The sequence below is a fragment of the Ranitomeya variabilis genome, chromosome 6 (genome assembly GCF_051348905.1).
Source record: "Ranitomeya variabilis isolate aRanVar5 chromosome 6, aRanVar5.hap1, whole genome shotgun sequence".
Lineage (NCBI taxonomy): Eukaryota > Metazoa > Chordata > Amphibia > Anura > Dendrobatidae > Ranitomeya > Ranitomeya variabilis.
In genome coordinates, this window is record NC_135237.1 from 45,360,149 (window position 1) to 45,380,426 (window position 20,278).

The 20,278-nt window shown below is 41.8% G+C and overlaps 1 protein-coding gene across 2 annotated transcripts in view; it reads right to left on the reverse strand.

Annotated features, from left to right (window-relative positions):
• The window catches only part of C6H10orf67 (chromosome 6 C10orf67 homolog), a 147,592-nt gene that overhangs the window by 13,619 nt on the left and 113,695 nt on the right, over positions 1-20,278 (reverse strand). For both annotated transcript variants that reach the window (XM_077268363.1, XM_077268364.1), the window contains exons 13-15: positions 13,696-13,783; positions 12,463-12,537; positions 12,283-12,379 (exon numbers count right to left, since the gene is read on the reverse strand). In XM_077268363.1, coding sequence (XP_077124478.1) covers positions 12,283-12,379; positions 12,463-12,537; positions 13,696-13,783 — 260 coding nt within the window. The remainder of the gene's footprint in view (positions 1-12,282; positions 12,380-12,462; positions 12,538-13,695; positions 13,784-20,278) is intronic.

Here is a 20,278-nt window from a genome sequence, read left to right on the forward strand (position 1 = left end):
GAGCAGCAGAAGCAACATGGAAGTAAAAAATGAACATTTAATTTTTTAGTCACAAAAATGATCTTTTAGCGAAATTTTTTTTATTTTCCCAAGGGTAAAAGGAGAAACTGGACGACGAACGTTGTTGTCCAATTTGTCCTGAGTACGCTGATACCTCATATGTGGGGGTAAACCACTGTTTGGGCGCACGGCAGGGCTCGGAAGGGAAGGAGCGCCATTTGACTTTTTCAATGAAAAATTGGCTCCAATCTTTAGCGGACACCATGTCGCGTTTGGAGAGCCCCCGTGTGCCTAAACATTGGAGCTCCCCCACAAGTGACCCCATTTTGGAAACTAGACCCCCCAAGGAACTTATCTAGAAGCATAGTGAGCACTTTAAACCCCAAGGTGCTTCACAAATTGATCCGTAAAAATGAAACAGTACTTTTTTTTCAAAAAAAAATTATTTTAGCCTCAGTTTTTTCATTTTCACATGGGCAACAGGATAAAATGGATCCTAAAATTTGTTGGACAATTTCTCCTGAGTACACCGATACCTCACATGTGGGGGTAAACCACTGTTTGGGCACATGGTAAGGCTCGGAAGGGAAGGAGCGCCATTTGACTTTTTGAATGAAAAATTATCTCCATCGCTAGCAGACACCATGTCACGTTTGGAGAGCCCCTGTGTGCCTAAACATTGGAGCTCCTCTACAAGTGACCCCATTTTGGAAACTAGACCCCCCAAGGAACTTATCTAGATGCATAGTGAGCACTTATAACCCCCAGGTGCTTCACAGAAGTTTATAACGCAGAGCCGTGAAAATAAAAAATAATTTTTCTTTCCTCAAAAATGATTTTTAGCCCAGAATTTTTTATTTTCCCAAGGGTAATAGGAGAAATTGGACCCCAAATGTTGTTGTCCAGTTTGTCCTGAGTACGATGATACCCCATATGTGGGGGTAAACCACTGTTTGTGCGCACCGCAGGGCTCGGAAGGGAAGGCACGCCATTTGGCTTTTTGAATGGAAAATTAGCTCCAATCATTAGCGGACACCATGTCGCGTTTGGAGAGCCCCTGTGTGCCTAAACATTGGAGCTCCCGCACAAGTGACCCCATTTTGGAAACAAGACCTCCCAAGGAACTAATCTAGATGTGTGGTGAGCACTTTGAACCCCCAAGTGCTTCACAGAAGTTTATAACGCAGAGCCATGAAAATAAAAAATAATTTTTCTTTTCTCAAAAATTATTTTTTAGCCCACAATTTTTTATTTTCCCAAGGGTAACAGGAAAAATTGGACCCCAAAAGTTGTTGTCCAGTTTCTCCTGAGTACGCTGATACCCCATATGTGGGGGTAAACCACTGTTTTGGCACACGTCGGGGTTTGGAAGGGAAGTAGTGACGTTTTAAAATGCAGACTTTGATGGAATGCTCTGCGGGCGTCAGGTTGCGTTTGCAGAGCCCCTGATGTGCCTAAACAGTAGGAACTCCCCACAAGTGACTCCATTTTGGAAACTAGACCCCCAAGGGAACTTATCTAGATGTGTGGTGAGCACTTTGAACCCCCAAGTGCTTCACAGAAGTTTATAACGCAGAGCCGTGAAATTAATAAATGTGTTTCCTTTCCTCAAAAATATTTTTTTAGCCCAGAATTTTTTATTTTTGCAAGGGTAACAGGAGAAATTTGACCCCAAAAGTTGTTTTCCAGTTTCTCCTGAGTACGCTGATACCCCACATGTGGGGGTAAACCACTGTTTGGGCACATGCCGGGGCTCGGAAGGGAAGTAGTGACGTTTTGAAATGCAGACTTTGATGGAATGGTCTGCGGGCATCATGTTACGTTTGCAGAGCCCCTGATATGCCTAAACAGTAGAAACCCCCCACAAGTGACCCCATTTTGGAAACTAGACCCCCCAATGAACTTATCTAGATGTGTGGTGAGCACGTTCAACAAATAATTAAATAACACCTATAAAACTTAACATTTACTTAGTTTATAATAAAACAACATACACGACCTAAAACCATATGATCCGCTAACAAAGATACAAGGTGCATACGTTCCCTACAGAACCAACTATCTGTCTCCTACCTTGCAGCGGAGGTTGGCACCCTATAAATCCTGCGCATTGGCGCCCCCGCTCACCGTTGACTAGCCCCAACTGTCCCTATTAGGCCCTATCGTGAGGAAGAAAAAAGATGCAATCAGCAGACCATACAGACAGACAAGACATGAAAAACAATAGAAAGTCACTTTGGAAACTATTGCACTTATTAAGGAGATGTTATTGCACTCCTAGCTCAGTGTAAAGGGTCGTGCAACGAGTACTGACTCGTATTGTATATTGCAAATATATACCTAAGCTGAACCTAGAAAGTCCACCCTACCTGCCTGCGGGGGTTGGCACCCTATAGTCCTATGCAAATGGCGCCCCCGCTCTCGTCGTCTGTCCCTAATACACCCTTAATTAGGTATAGATTCTCATATCAGGGCAGGCAAGATAAAGTGAAAACACAGTGCAGGCAAGATAAAGTGCAAAAAACAGTGCATATAAAAGTGCAAAAAGTATCATAAACCCCGTGACTTTAGATATGACCAAGTATGTAAGAGCATTTATTTATGCTTGGCTTATAGCCCTGAGTATGCTATTGCTCGACGCATTTCCCCTTTGTAGGTTCATCAGGAGACATACCCATATCATAGCTGAACAAAAATAATGACTTATCTGGCTATATTCTGAGGAGCGATAAAACCTCTAAACGCAGTGGGGAGCGATATCCATCCTGCACCTGCCAGTCTCTGTCAGCCTTGTGGTGAATGCGGTAAACGCTTTTTATATAACCTCCTACGGTCTCTGCACGCCGCCATAATAGAACTTCCGGGTTGAATACGTAATACCCCCAACAGGCCAATGCGCAGGCGCTAAACAGTGTATAACTGCGCATGTCTGTGGTGAAGCGCTAATGCGTTCCACTTCGCGTCTGCGCAGTAAGTATAATGCAAAAAACCTTCAGCGCAGAATCAGTAGTAAGCGGTCAATGCGTACCACCACTCATACATTTTGATACTATGGTGCGCTTACTTCTTCGCCCTGGGGACCATTACTTATAAAAACTGTGCAATAAGCCTGCTAAATAAATGATATTAGAGTTATTAAATACTTGTTGACCACCTCTAGAGTATTAATATATAAAAAGCCTAATCATGGCTAACTTATGAGAAAACGCCCTCAACCAAAAGACCGTGTTTAAAAAAAAATTCATATAACCTCTGATACTATAATTAAATATAATTAATGACCTACATCCTATTCAGGACCAATGGATCAATTGACAAAACTAAACTAACCGGGACTGATAGGGATTCATATAAAGCAGCCAAAATGCAATTGATCATTCAGACCTTCAGGTTTTATACTTTTCATCCGAAAAATCCACTTGGCCTCTTTTTGAAGGATCAGTCTATCCCAATCCCCTCCTCTTTTAGATTGACCAACAACCTCAATAACAGAGAATCTACAACATTCCAAATCATTACCATGCACTCTTCTCACATGGTCGGCAATAGGGGTATCCCTCCCATTAACAATATCCCCTATGTGTTCTCCCATCTTGTGCCCCCACGTATGCTAATTTGTTCCTGGGCTGGTGGGAGGATCAGTCTGTTTTTGGTGAGGAGGATGATTTTTGGTGGAAACCCCGGATATTATTTTGGGGTAGATATATAGATGACGTTCTAATATTGTGGTCAGGAGATGGGTCATCATTCTCAAGGTTTGTGGATGAGCTGAATAACAACAATATGGGCCTGAAGCTCACTCATGAGTTTAGACATGAATATATTAATTTTTTGGATTTGAAAATTTCCAGGAGCGAAAATGGTCGTATAGTGACTGAAACTTTCCACAAGCCTACGGCTACAAATAATATGTTACGTTGGGAGAGTCATCACCCAAACAGTCTGAAGAGGGGTATACCGAAAGGCCAGTACCTCCGTACAAGGAGGAACTGTTCTACGGAATCCGGTTTTTACCAACAGGCGAGGGATCTAAGGGATAAGTTTGTGGAGAGAGGTTATCCCTTGGATGTACTAAATCAAGCTTTTAAGGATTCAAACTCGAGGGATAGATCCTCATTGCTTGTTAAAAGAGATAAGGAGGGGGACAACAACGATCTCAGAATTATAGGCACTTTTGATAACCAGGCACATCGAGTGAGGGAAGTAATTGGAAAGTATTGGGATATTTTGAAAATGGACCCGGAATTGAGTGATGTTATCCCTGATGTTCCATCCATAACCTTTAGGAGGGGCAGGTCAATTAGGGACCAGTTGGTCCACAGTAATTTTAGTCCCCCCCAAAAAAACCCTACTTGGTTGGAGAGGAGACAAAATGGCACCTTTAGATGTGGCAAATGTAAGTTCTGTAAGTACATATCTAGGGGGAGTACCTTCGTTAGTTCGAGCACAAAAAGAACTTATGAGATGAGACATTTTGCCAATTGTAGAACGGAAGGTGTAGTTTACCTTTTTCAATGTAGCTGTCCCCTGGATTATGTGGGGAAGACTAGGCGTGAACTTCGTAAAAGGATGGGAGAACACATAGGGGATATTGTTAATGGGAGGGATACCCCTATTGCCGACCATGTGAGAAGAGTGCATGGTAATGATTTGGAATGTTGTAGATTCTCTGTTATTGAGGTTGTTGGTCAATCTAAAAGAGGAGGGGATTGGGATAGACTGATCCTTCAAAAAGAGGCCAAGTGGATTTTTCGGATGAAAAGTATAAAACCTGAAGGTCTGAATGATCAATTGCATTTTGGCTGCTTTATATGAATCCCTATCAGTCCCGGTTAGTTTAGTTTTGTCAATTGATCCATTGGTCCTGAATAGGATGTAGGTCATTAATTATATTTAATTATAGTATCAGAGGTTATATGAATTTTTTTTTTTTAAACACGGTCTTTTGGTTGAGGGCGTTTTCTCATAAGTTAGCCATGATTAGGCTTTTTATATATTAATACTCTAGAGGTGGTCAACAAGTATTTAATAACTCTAATATCATTTATTTAGCAGGCTTATTGCACAGTTTTTATAAGTAATGGTCCCCAGGGCGAAGAAGTAAGCGCACCATAGTATCAAAATGTATGAGTGGTGGTACGCATTGACCGCTTACTACTGATTCTGCGCTGAAGGTTTTTTGCATTATACTTACTGCGCAGACGCGAAGTGGAACGCATTAGCGCTTCACCACAGACATGCGCAGTTATACACTGTTTAGCGCCTGCGCATTGGCCTGTTGGGGGTATTACGTATTCAACCCGGAAGTTCTATTATGGCGGCGTGCAGAGACCGTAGGAGGTTATATAAAAAGCGTTTACCGCATTCACCACAAGGCTGACAGAGACTGGCAGGTGCAGGATGGATATCGCTCCCCACTGCGTTTAGAGGTTTTATCGCTCCTCAGAATATAGCCAGATAAGTCATTATTTTTGTTCAGCTATGATATGGGTATGTCTCCTGATGAACCTACAAAGGGGAAACGCGTCGAGCAATAGCATACTCAGGGCTATAAGCCAAGCATAAATAAATGCTCTTACATACTTGGTCATATCTAAAGTCACGGGGTTTATGATACTTTTTGCACTTTTATATGCACTGTTTTTTGCACTTTATCTTGCCTGCACTGTGTTTTCACTTTATCTTGCCTGCCCTGATATGAGAATCTATACCTAATTAAGGGTGTATTAGGGACAGACGACGAGAGCGGGGGCGCCATTTGCATAGGACTATAGGGTGCCAACCCCCGCAGGCAGGTAGGGTGGACTTTCTAGGTTCAGCTTAGGTATATATTTGCAATATACAATACGAGTCAGTACTCGTTGCACGACCCTTTACACTGAGCTAGGAGTGCAATAACAACTCCTTAATAAGTGCAATAGTTTCCAAAGTGACTTTCTATTGTTTTTCATGTCTTGTCTGTCTGTATGGTCTGCTGATTGCATCTTTTTTCTTCCTCACGATAGGGCCTAATAGGGCCAGTTGGGGTTAGTCAACGGTGAGCGGGGGCGCCAATGCGCAGGATTTATAGGGTGCCAACCTCCGCTGCAAGGTAGGAGACAGATAGTTGGTTCTGTAGGGATTGTATGCACCTTGTATCTTTGTTAGCGGATCATATGGTTTTAGGTCGTGTATGTTGTTTTATTATAAACTAAGTAAATGTTAAGTTTTATAGGTGTTATTTAATTATTTGTTATAGTGTCATATACAGTGAGCAGATTTGAATAGGACACATTTATTGATGTTCTGTGATATATTCTTTAATGAGCACGTTCAACCCCCAAGTGCTTCACAGAAGTTTATAACGCAGAGCCGTGAAAATAAAAAATAATTGTTCTTTCCTCAAAAATTATGTTTTAGCAAGTAATTTTTTATTTTTGCAAGGGTAACAGGAGAAATTGGACCCCAACAGTTGTTGCCCAGTTTGTCCTGAGTACGCTGGTACCCCAAATGTGGGGGTAAACCACTGTTTGGGCGCACGTCGGGGCTTGGAAGGGAGGGAGCACCATTTGACTTTTTGAACGCAAGATTGGCTGGAATCAATCGTGGCGCCATGTTGCGTTTGGAGACCCCTGATGTGCCTAAACAGTGGAAACCCCTCAATTCTAACTTCAACACTAACCCCAACACACCCCTAATCCTAATCCCAACTGTAGCCATAACCCTAATCACAACCCTAACCCCAACACACCCCTAAACACAACCCTAACCCCAACACACCCGTAACCCTAATTCCAACCCTAACCCTAATCCTAACCCTAATCCCAACCCTAACCCTAATCCCAACCCTAACCACAACTGTAACCCCAACACACCCCTAACCCTATCCGTAACCCTAACCACAAGCCTAATCTTAACCCTATTTCCAACCCTAGCCCTAATTCCAACCCTAACCCTAAGGCTATGTGCCCACGTTGCGGATTCGTGTGAGATTTTTCCGCACGATTTTTGAAAAATCTGCAGGTAAAAGGCACTGCGTTTTACCTGCGGATTTACAGCAGATTTCCAGTGTTTTTTTGTGCGGATTTCACCTGCGGATTCATGTTGAGGAACAGGTGTAAAACGCTGCGGAATCTGCACAAAGAATTGACATGCTGCGGAAAATACAATGCAGCGTTTCTGCACGGACTTTTCCGCACCATGGGCACAGCGGATTTGGTTTTCCATAGGTGTACATGGTACTGTAAACCTGATGGAAAACTGCTACGAATTCGCAGCGGCCAATCCGCTGCGGATCCGCGGCCAATCCGCTGCGGATCCGCGGCCAATCCACTGCGGATCCGCAGCCAAATCCGCACTGTGTGCACATGCCATAACCCTAACCCTACCCCTAACCCTACCCCTAACCCTACCCCTACCCCTAACCCTAACCCTACCCCTAGTTCTAACCCTAGTTCTAACCCTAACCCTAGTGGAAAAAGAAAAAAAAATATTTTCTTTATTTTATTATTGTCCCTACCTATGGGGGTGATAAAGGGGGGGGTTATTTATTATTTTTTTATTTTGATCGCTGTGATAGAACCTACCACAGCGATCAAAATGTACTTGTAACGAATCTGCCGGCCGGCAGATTCGGCGGGCGCACTAAGCATGCGCCCGCCATTTTGGAAGATGGCGGCGCCCAGGGAGAAGACGGACCGACTTCGGGAGGCTCGGTAAGTATGAGGGGGTGGTGGGGGGGTGGATCGGAGCACAGGGGTGGGGATCGGAGGACGGGGGGAGCGGACAGGAGCACGGGGGAGCGGACAGGAGCACGGGGGAGCGAACAGGGGGACGGAGGGGGGTACCGGACAGAACGGAGGACTGGGGAGGAGATTGGGGGTGGTGGGGGGGGGCCAGAACATGATTTCCAGCCATGGCAGATGCTATTGCAGCATCGGCCATGGCTGGATTGCAATATTTCACCATTTTCATAGGTGAAATATTGCAAATTGCTCTGATTGGCTGTTGCACTTTCAACAGCCAATCAGAGCGATCGTAGCCACGTGGGGGCAAAGCCACCCCCCCTGGGCTGAAGTACAACTCCCCCTCTCCCTGCAGATCGGGTGAAATAGGAGTTAACCCTTTCACCCGATCTGCAGGGACGCGATCATTCCATGAGGCCACATAGGCGTCATGGGTCGGGAAGGGGTTAAAAAAAAATAAAAACTGTATGGCCCCTTTAAAACTCATAAGGACTAAGAGCTATAAATTTCCCATGCTTCATACTGGGCTTTAACCTAACACTACTGTAAATTTACAGCGAGACGTTAAAGCTCCTGCAATCTAACAGGAATAGGTCAGGTCTCCAGCTGCCTAACGCAGCCAGCTAACCAGGGGAGAAGACAGAAGCGGTTTATTAATGCTTCTGTATTCTACTTCATTGGCTACTTCTTAACACTCAGTGAGCACTATGTAATTCACCTTCTATGAATGCCCCAGTTTCGGTGGAAAAAAATTATCAATAAAGTAAAAAAAAAAAAAATGTTGGTAATCTCTTTGAGAGCAATTATGAAACTAATATGTATATATAAACTTGTACATAAAACAAACATTAAAAAAAAGTCTCCAGTGCACAAAAACTTTAGGTCGTTTCATGAGCGTTTATCAGACTTTTTTTTCAAATGGCGTTTTTTTGGGAGGTCTTTATCATGGTTTTTGTATTTTTGATTTGTTTTTTTTTTCACGCCATTGAATAATGAAGAATCCGCTAGCAAAAATGATAGCAAAGGACCCCACAAAAAAATCATGATGTTTTCTTTTGATCTTTCCCACCAATTTGTATTGTAGAGATCATCTTCTGAGAGGAAAACGCCAGAAAAAGAGACCCTGAAGCGATTAAAGGAACTAACGAAAGACTGAACATAGAAATGTCATTTTTCCTTAGACATGCATATGTTTGTTCTTTTGAACATTATTTGATGGGTTTTCAGGCTGGAGACCGACCACAATAAAGATCTCTAAGGCTATGTGCACACATTGCGGATTAGCCTTAGGAATTTCTGGTGCGGATTTTGCCTCTCCTGGCAGAAAACGCAGCTGTGGATTTGTCGCGTTTTTTGTGCGGGTCCGCAGCGTTTTTTGTGCAGATTTTTTGCGGATTTACTGCGTTTTTTACCCCTGCGGATTTCTATAATGGAATGGGTACAAAAACGCTGCAGATCCGCAAAAAAGAAGTGACATGCTACTTCTTTTAATCTGCAGCGGATTTTCCGCAACGTGTGCACAGCATTTTTTTTCTCTTTGATTTACATTGTACTGTAAATCAATTGCGGATCTGCAGAGTTTCTGCACCGCAAAAAACGCTGCAGATCCGCAGAGAATCCGCAACGTGTGCAATACCCTAAATTCCTAGATCATTTCCATGGCCAAAACCGGATAAGAGAAAAGTTGTGTGCACATAGCCAAAAACTTTGAAAAATTGCAAAACTGCTTCACAGAACAAAAACCTCCTCCATAAACTCCTCAATCAGTTTCCACTAGAAAACAAAATAAATCTATTATATTAGTGTATTAGAATATAGGTTCCTGACGCCAGACAGCCCCTAGAAGCAAAAGAAAATCCCTCCAAACACGGGATATGTCCTAAGTTCTTCGTGCAGAGTTCTGGGATTACGAGTCACACACAAGGCCACATTTCTGCGCCTAAATGTGACCATATTTGCATAATCTATTGTGCCCTTAATAATGCCGTTAATAGAAAATCCCAGTCATCTGTATTACAGTATGTTATTGTAGGGGAGGGCTTAGTGAAGCAGAGGAAAATGTTTAATTAATTGTGTAGCCCCCCACACATGTCTAGTAGCCCCTTCCAACACTGTAGTAATCACACTGCTGCATGGCTGGAGAGACGGACAATTATTTCCAGCATAGACTTTATCAATTTGTAATGACTTTTTAGTGTCTAGTAAACTAGTGAGAGCGTTATAACCCCCAGATTTTCCAAAGTTTTTATATATTATGACAGTTTAATGAATTTTGTGACAAACACGACTGTAATATAATAAGATCTTTTACCGTGTAATATGTAAGAAATCAGGAAAGTAAAAGGCGCTTACTTATTACCGCCTTTATGTTTGAGGATCTCATTGTTAGAAAATTTATAGAGAATGGTTATAAAGTCACTGCCGCACACGTCATGTATTTGGGGAGGATTTTTTAAGCTAAATCCATACTTTTTGCAAGTGGATTTTGCTGTGGATTTTGTTGAGGATCTGACTACATTTTTCCACTTTGCTTAATTATGGGCATGGCCTACTGGTAATGGAGTATGGTTGGATAGGAAGGATTTTTGCCTTCAACTCAACAATGTGCACCGAAATTACAAAGTTAAGCAGGGTGTATGCATGAGACACTGTTGGATGAGCAATCGTTTAGCAGACTGCTATCTCTCCTGACTTTCTTATACATGAGCATTTGGCTAGGTTGAGCATTCATATGTCTTCAATGGTGAGACATATATTCTGACAGCGGCTTATTTACCATGAAATAAAAAAATTGAAATTACAACGATTGATCCTTATCTCCCCTAAACTATTTTTTTTTAGGGAGAGTCAGGAGGCCCCATCAGATGATCATCTGGTCCTGCTAACTGGGTTTGGCTGACGATAAGCTAATGTGTATAGGAGCCATTAAATATAAATGTTTAAAGGCCCCCATACACATTACCCTAACATCGTACAAACCCAGCTCGGCCAACAGTGTAATGTGTATGGTGGCCTCCTGTCCTTGCCCCTCGACAGATGATATCTGGGAGATAAAGTTCCTAAAATGAAGATAATCCAGCTCAACAAACCAAGAATAAGATTTTATTCACACAAAGTGCATAACATACTGTAGGACAAGATAAGCAGTACAGCTAGAAGAATTGCAACGCGTTTGAGTAGACAGCCCACCCTTAGTTCAGGTGTTGTCCGAAAAGAGTTGATGTCACATTTCTACTAGCTGTACTGCTGATCTTGTCCTCTATTATGTACTTTGTTTGAATAAAGCCTTATTCACTGTTCGTTGAGCTGGATTATCTTTGTTTTAGGATTGTTCTATGCCTTGACGTAGCGTTTCCAGACTCCGAACACCTTCAAGATGTATCCTATGGTGAGCTGGATCTAATCTTGAGATAAAGATCCGCCATATCAGAAAGCTGATCCTTTTGCTCTGGCAGTGGCGATCTTATAGAATACACAAGAGCGCCCGGCAGAGTACGCGCTTCTGTGTATGGAGGAGTTGGCAGAGTCACCTTCCGGTCAAATGATCGGTCGAACCTATCTATTGTGAATGTTGCCTCTAAAGCTGCACCAGATTAATCATCCGGCATGAGCCTGTGTGATAAATTTGGCTCTTACAAAGACTGTCCAGTCTAAATTTATACTGTCTAAAAATTACACCATTTTAGTAAATTTACACCAATTAATCTAGGGTCTCATTGACGCAAAGATGATTCAGTAGGACATTTTGTCGCATTCATAAACTTATGATGACAAGCCATAGAAAAATACTTTTTTCCCGTCAGTTTCCGCTACTTTCCCAGCTTTTCGCCAAGGATTTCATATTCACATGATTAATGCAGCATCTCCGATATGAAAGAAGTTATTGGTTCCTACACAAACTCTCATTTCACCAAACTTACAAGCTCTTGGCTTATCCATTTTTTCTTGTGGTTTTATCCTAAAGCTTCAGCTCCTCTTGGGTTATATTTGCCTTCTGCCTGTTGTTTGAGTGACATGGACCTCAAAAAGTCTGTGAATCATGGAGAGGCAGTCTACTGTGCTGCAAAGATGTCTTTCAATGATCACATTAATACATGTAACTACATGTGATAAAATGACGAAAGCCTTGAAAGATCCAGTGGTTGCATACAAGTCATAAAGATGGAAATATATAAACATAACTTGTGCATCATTATGTGTTACTTGTTGCTAAATATATGGTCTTCAATAACAATCACAAATGGACAAGTCACTGCCATTCCAAAAGATCAGCACACTCATCTCCTGCTGTTGTCATTCCCTAGATCTATATAGTACATACTTTCTACAAAAGTGTGAAAAATGATACTACTAGTAATTACTAAACAAAAATGCAATATATTATTTAGACAAAACAAAAAAATGCATATTAATAAACAATACATAAAATAAATGCCATACAAATGTATGTATATCACTGCGGAATAAAATAGCGCTATATAAGCAAAGCATAATAAATAAATAATAATAAAATAACAAAGAAAACAGATACAAAGTTGAGTTTTAGTCTGAATCTCACCGTCCTCGGTGAATATATCTTGTTCGGAAGCATCCATTAAATTTGAGGGATATTCAGCCCTGGTCATCACAGCGGGTGGCTTTTCTCCAATTTGTGGCTACGTTGGACAGTTAATAGGATTAATATGAACTATCTCTTACACTTGACTAACAGATAGAGAAATACAACATATAAACATACCAAAGGCATGCTAGGGACGTAGAAATTATTCCGTATAGGTAAATCGGTGGCGGCAGCTCCCAGGGCGCCATCTGCCTGCAACCAACACAGAATAGTAGTGTTCAACAATCAATGCTCTCCTTGGACTCTGGGCCTTCCTGATAGGCCAGTTAAATATTTTGGAAAAGGATGTAGTGCTCCCTACCAAAATCATGTGAGGGGCTACACTCATAGACAATCATGATCACAATTACTGGTGGATTGACACATTTATAACTAGCAGTTGGAAAATAAAGGGTCTATATACTGTACTTGGTTATACAGAGCAGCCAATCAGAGGAGGCACAGCTGCAGGGGGAGGGACAGAGCAGTCATCTGAACCAATGGCAAACAGGAGGCATGTCTCAGATGACCTCAGACTCCCTGTAGGCACTGTAACTAGCTTGTAGTCTCGGTGTCACATTTTTATCAGTTACTGTGGCCTAGGGACGCTGTGAGTGACAGCTTAGCCACCCTATGAGATCTGGAGTGTGCTGCACTGTCAGTATTGTAAGTGATAGTCCAGTCATCCAATCTGATGCTGGGGCATGCTGGGCTGTAGCATTTTGATTAACAGCCCTGCTGCTCAATCAGGCCTAGCCTGTGAGCATTTCCCCAGATGCCTCCCGTCCTTAGTGATTTGTTGGCTATTTAGCTGACTCGCTGTGAGCAGTCCAGTGTCAGTTGTAGCTTAGCTTTGTTTGGTGTGTGTTCTTAGCTCTGTGTCTTTCTCTGATCTTGTTGCTGGACCTAGGATTTCTCATGACTATTCGTGTGGATTATCCCTTCTGCTCTTGATGCTCACTGACTTCAGACACCTGACCCCGGACTTTGCCTCTGACTATCCATTTGTCTTACTCCCTTGTCTTGACATACCATCCTGGCATTTGAGCCTGGACTGTTACCTAACCATGCCTTTGTCTGTACTACGACGAGCGCTCCTGGTATCTAACCTCGGACCTCCTGACTGCCCTGTCTCATAGCTTGTCCGTGAGTAGGGACTCAGCGTCACATTCAGATCACAACTCTGCCATCATGTAGATAAGCAAAAGCACAGCCGATGGGTAAAATGTAAAAAAAATACATAGTAGGATGTAGGTATTAACTTACAAAGCATTTTTGAGCTCATGACTGGACAAGTCACTTTAGGTCTACACATTAGATACCGGTTACAAATATTACGTCTATAATACATACATAAGATCTGATACATACCATGTAACTGACGGACACCCTGTGCAGGTTCATGGCCTGCCGATGGAGGGACTGCCTTAGGAACATCTCATCTTTAATGGCGTGGAAACTTTATTAGCAGCAAAGAAAAATAAAAAATAAAATTATATACAGCATAGATAAGGACTTCATATATGTAAGAACGTGAATGTGAGCACTGAAGTTACGTTTGGTGACACAATTTTAAGGGTTACTCCATAAGGAAAATACCTAATTGGACATAAGGATGTCATAGAAGAATAAAGAGTGGCTGCCGCTCAAGAGGACTGAGTGTGACCAAATATTATACAGTTATTAATGGAGGTGGTAACAAACCCGAACCCAAAATCTCAACCTCACCAATGGGGGGATCCCGATAGGTTTTGGAAGGAGGAGGACTAGAACTCTAGTGCTATCCATTTTAAGTAGCAATTCTAATAGTCAATATCGACCCTTTAACAAGCCTTGCAATATGACTTAGGATAAAAGCCAAATCAGAATCGCAATTTGCAGACACAGTGTTTTGGGGTATTGCCACTCGTCAGTGCAAATAATGATTTCTGATTTGGCTAGTTGAGAGAATTAAGACTGAAATCTAAGGAGTAACATTTCCCCTTGTGGAGAGTGGCAAGCCAGGCCTGGCATGTCAGAGTGAGGAGACTTATACGCCTTGCATGCGCCTATGGGAAATTAAATATGCTAATTGCCTATTCACAGAGGAAAAAGACTAGAACTCTAACTATTGAAAGTAACAATCCTAAAAGTCAATATCGACCCTTTTACGAGCCCTGCTACTGTATATGACTTTGGATAAATGTCATTACCCAGAGAAGCATGCATGGCATATAAGTCTCCTCACTCTGACATGCCAGGCATGGCTTGTCACTCTCAACAAGGAGAAACGTTACCCCTTAGATCCCCCCGAAACACACATATATATATATATAATGTAATGATCTGTTAAACCAAATTGCCTGAAAATAGCACGTACCAAAGTATCAATAAAGCTGTATAAAAGGAGTATGCAGTTGTACCTCTTTTTGTAAAAGCCAAATAAATATTAGGTATCTGTGCAGGATGGACAAGTGTGAACATGAGTGTAACACAAAGCAGAACCAAAACACAGGGACCTTTTTATCCCAGACATGGTGCCCCAGCGTTGACACAGTTAAACAATGTTTAATAAGGGAAAAGATAGTGAAAGGGAAAATATGACTCAAAGCGCAAACAAGCAAATCGAGAGCTTATAAAGCAAGAGGGAGATAAAGGACAACAGGTATCCTCTGGCTTATCGCATGCACCACAAATCATAAAGCTGTCTTACTTATCTCGCTCTGATGGCTGATGCCATACCACAAGGATCGCAGTTCACTAGATGTCCCATCAAGACAGCGACACTAGTGTGATTAGTCAATCATTCCACAACTAATCTGAAGAACAGGTCTGAGTGATGTGAACCTGCAATAATACCATCAGGGGCTCATTCTTGTAGTTATGAGCATGGTCACAGATGGAGATTTCTCATAAAAGTTGTTGTCCCAAAAACAACATTTATCAGCTATTCCCAGGATAAATGATATATGATGATTTCTGGGGGCCCGGATGCTGGGACCCCCACTGATCCCAAAATCGGGGGCCCAAAGTCCTTGTGTGAATAAAAGATTAGTGAGCATATGTTCCCACTACTCCATTATCTGTCTATAACTTCAATAATTAATGGGCAACTAATGGACCAGTGGTGGCACGTGCTCAGTATTGCTTTCTTTACACAGCAGATTTTGAGCCTCTATTTCTCATGATCGGTGGTGGTCCCAGCAGCCAGACCCCCAGAAATCATGCATTTAAAATCTATATAGGGAATATATGATAAAGGAATTGTCCCGTAAGCAACATTTATCACCTATTCCCTGGATAGATATTAAATGTATGATTTCTGGGGGTCTGGCTGCTGGGACCACCACCGATCATGAGAAGAAGAAGCTCAAAATTTGTTGTGTAAAGAAAGCATTACTGAGCATGTGCATTATTATACAGCTCTTTGCTCTAATGATGCAGGTGTACTTACTTTGAAAATCCATGCAATAATGGCGGTGTAATTCTTTGACAAAGTTTACCTACATAATATTAAAATGAGCATCTTAGGCGCCCAAATGCTTTTTCTAGAATCAGGATTATACTGTAAACATTACATTAATTCTTCATAGTAAGGACAACAGCCTTATCTGGTCTAAGATATATATTTTCATAATGTACATACGGTAGTTTTTATTCTGAAAACTGGTTACTGATTTAGTTTCAGCAAAGTCTTATCATAGTTTTATAAGTGTAGTCACCCCTGTTAGGAGAGAGATGACCACTGGAGAAATTCAGATTTCCTGAGATGCTTCAGGTACCTGGATGTGAGGTGATAACGACAGTTCAGGTCCTAACAGAAGACAACAAACTACTCAAAATAAGGACCTCTATCACTGACGAATAAACAGGGTTAAAAATATAAAGGGAAATTATCCTTCTTTTAACAGGAGGACTTCAGCATCGCGGTTAAACATATACAGTCTTGGCCGAAAGAGATGGCACCCTTGGAGTTTCTCCCAGAAAAGAATTGCAATTACACATTTTGTTATACACGTGTATTTCCGTTGTGTGCATTGGAACAACACAAAAAAATCTGAAAAAAGAGCAAATTGGACATAATTTCACACAAAACTCCAGAAATGGGTAGGAAAATTGTTGGCACCCTCAACTTAATATTTGGTTGCACGCCCTTTGGAATAAATAAGTGCTGTCAATCGCTTCCTATAACCATCAACAAGCTTCTTACACCTGTTAACTGATATTTTGGACCACCTTTTTTACAAACTGCTCCAGGTCTCTCATATTTGAAGGGCACGTTTCCCCAACCAACAGTAATTTTAGGATCTCTCCACTGGTGATCAATGGGAAATAGATCCGGAATTGCTGGCCACTTCAGAACTCTTCAGTTCTTTGTTTACATCCATTTCTGGGTACTTCTTGAAGTATTTTTGGGTCGTTGTCCTGCTGGAAGACCCGTGACCTAGGATGCAAACCCAGCTTTCTGACACTGGGCACTACATTGCGACCCAAAATCCTTCGGCAATCTTAGGCCATGTGCCCACGCTGCGGATTCCGCTGCGGAATTTTCCGCAGCGGATTTGATAAATCTGCAGTGCAAAAACGTCGCGGTTTTTACTGCGGATTTATCACGGTTTTTAGTGCGGTTTCCTCTGCAGGTTTTCATCTGCAGATTTCTATTGGAACAGGTGGAAACCTGCAGTGGAATCCGCACAAACAATTGACATGCTGCAGAATACAAACTGCTGCGTTTCAGCGCGTTTTTTTCCACAGCATGTGCACTGCAGATTTCGTTTCCCATAGGTTTACATTGTACTGTAAACTTATGGGAAACCGCTACGGACCCGCAGCTGCGGAAACGCTGCAGTTCCGCAGCTAAATCCGCAGCGTGTGCACATTCCCTTAAGATTTCATTATGCCTTGTAACTCTAAAACATCTTTAAACCTCCACTATATTTGACGGTAGGTACTGTGTTCTTTTCTTTGTAGGTCTCATTCCATTTTCGGTTAACAGTAGAATGACGTGCTTTACCAAAAAGCTCTATCTTGGAGTCATCTGTCCACAAGAAGCTCTCCCAGAAGGATTTTGGCTTTCTCATGTACATTTTGGCAGACTTCAGCCTAGCTTTTTTCTGTCTCTCTTAGCAGTGGGGTCCTCCACGGTCTCTCACCATAGCGTTTCATTTCATTCAAATGTTGACGGATAGTTCGAACTGACAATAAAACTCTCTGAGCTTGTAGGACAACTTCAATTTCTTTGGAACTTGATTGAGGATGCTTATCCACCATCCAGACTATCCTGCGTTGCAACCTTTCATCAACTTTTCTCTCCCATCCATGTCCAGTGAGTTTAGCTACAGTGCCATGGATTGTAAATGTATTTATTATACTGTTAACTGTGGACAAAGTAACATCAAGATCTCTGGAGATGGACTTGTAACTTTGAGAGTGTTGATATTTTTCAACAATTTTTGGTTTTCAATTCCTCAGACAGTTCTCTTCTCTTTCTGTTCTGTTGCTTAGTGTGGCACACACAGACACACAATGCAAAGATTGAGTCAACTTCTCCACGTTTTAGCTGTTTTCAGGTGTGATGGTCATATTGCCCACACCTATTACTTGCCAGGTATGGGCAGATACTCAAACAATGTTGTTACCTACAATTTTGGAAAGGTGCCAACAATTTTGCACGGCCCATTTTGGGGTTTTTGTGTAAAATTAGGTCCAATTTGTCTTTATTGCTCTGATTTTTTGTGTTGTTCCCATACACAGAAAGGAAATAAACATGTGTATAACAAAATATGTGCAATTGCAATAATTTTCTGGGAGGAATACCTTGTTTTCTGGATCAATTTTAAGAGTGCCATTACTTTTGGCCATGATTGTATATTTTTTCTTATATTGGGGAAGGGGTTACTTCTTGAATAGTAGATTGCAAATCTGTAATGAAAATGAAAAAAAAAATGTATTTTTAACTCTCTGTAAGTGCAGAAAAGAATGAATGCCGGCACTAAAAATTGTTCTTTTTCGCTAGCTTTTCAATGCAGCTGCGCCTGTCCGATAACGTCTAGGGGTCAGCTGTGACTCTCTGATGGCAACCTGCGAATTGGAGAAAATACTCAACCAACTTGTCTAACTCATGAGATTTTACAATCGATAGTGATGGGGCATTAACAAGGGGAGGGGACTTGCTGTTTCATTCTTATGTCAGCCCCGTTAACTAGTGTGGATGTTTTTCTAGGTACAACTCTGGTGCAATTAAAGACCCCCAGCATTAATATAAAGCCCACTAGGGTAAACAGTAGATGTGATCTATCAGTCGTCTTTGTATTTTCTATATGCAGGCTTTAATCTATTTAAATTGATGTAAATTACATACTTTAACACTTTAAATACACTGCTCAAAAAAATAAAGGGAACACTAAAATACCACATATATCCTAGATATCTCTGAATGAAATATTCCAGTTGCAAATTTTTATTCATTACATAGCGGAATGTGTTCAGAACAATAAAACATAACAATTATATCAATGTAAATCAAAATTAATATCCCATGGAAGTCTGGATTTGGAATGATACTTAAAATCAAAGTGGAAAATCAAATTACAGGCTGATCCAACTTCAGTGGAAATGCCTCATGACAAGGAAAAGATGCTCAGTAGTGTGTGTGGCCTCCACGTGCCTGTATGACCTTCCTACTATACAATGCCTGGGCATGCTCCTGATGAGGTGGAGAATGGTCCCCTGAGGGATCTCCTCCCAGACCTGGACTAAAGCATCCGCCAACTCATGGACAGTCTTTTTTTCTGTTTTTTTTTTTGTTGTTGTTGTGTTGTTACAATACACACAAAGGAAATAAACATGTGTTTAACAAAACATGTGTAACTGCAATAATTTTCTGGGAGAAATACTTCATTTTCTGGAACAATTTTAAGTGTGCCAACACTTTTGGCTATGACTGTTTATCAGGGATGTCAAACTTAAATACACAGAGGCCAAAGCTAAAAACTTGGACAAAGTCGCGGGTCGCCCTTAATATTTATTAAAACAATGCCTACAATTGAGGACGCTTTTCCTTATCAACAATTATAAGTATGTCATATGTTGTGATGGGGTTAAAAGTGTTGTATGGTCTAAAATGACAAGTCTGCAGTCACTCTGTGTGACTGCAGACTTGTGAATCCTCCCAGTGCATGCACTTAGCTCTGTGAGGATTCTCCGGTGTCAGCGCCAGGAACAGCAGTCACGTGACCGCAAGTATGCTTTATGGAAACTCCTGGCCAGAACCTGACAGCGGAGAATCCTCAAAACGAGCAGTGTGTGTTGGGAGGATTCACAAGTCTGCAGTCACATGGAGGGAGTGCAGAATTGTCATTTTAAACTGGACAACTTCTTTAAAGAATATCAAGATGACTGTGGCACTGCAGTGGAGATGAAATGGTGCCTCCCAGGTACAACACCAGGGAAATGCCATTACCCCTTCAGGTACACAACTCCACACTCACTATTTGCTGCAGGGGTGAGTGGCCTCACAGGGAAAAGCACCAGATTCAGGCACTTTATGCAGGACCCCATTCCTACTGTAGTGTGCTTTGATTCAGAACGTGTGTATGGGAGACAAGAGGAGGGGAGGGAGACGGGAGTTATGCTGGGTGTTTTTCTCTGGTGCCTTTTAAAATGGCAAATTTTGGATCTTAAAATAAAGTAAAACTTAAGCACACTAGCAATGGGACAAGACTGACATCAAAAACCTCAATAATGTAACAAAGGCAAAAACAAGTGGTATGGAATGAAAATGTAAGAAAACCTACAGAGCTGTAATGTTCAGCCCAGGAGATCAGTACGTGGGAGGAATCCCCGCTCCTGTTGGACAGTGCTGTCGGTGGTCTGCAGAAGTGGCGGCAAGTAACTGTGCACAGGGCACTTGCTTGTCTATGACGCAGCTCCTTCAGACTGCAGGACGGGAGTGGGAGAGCTGCCTTCCAGATTC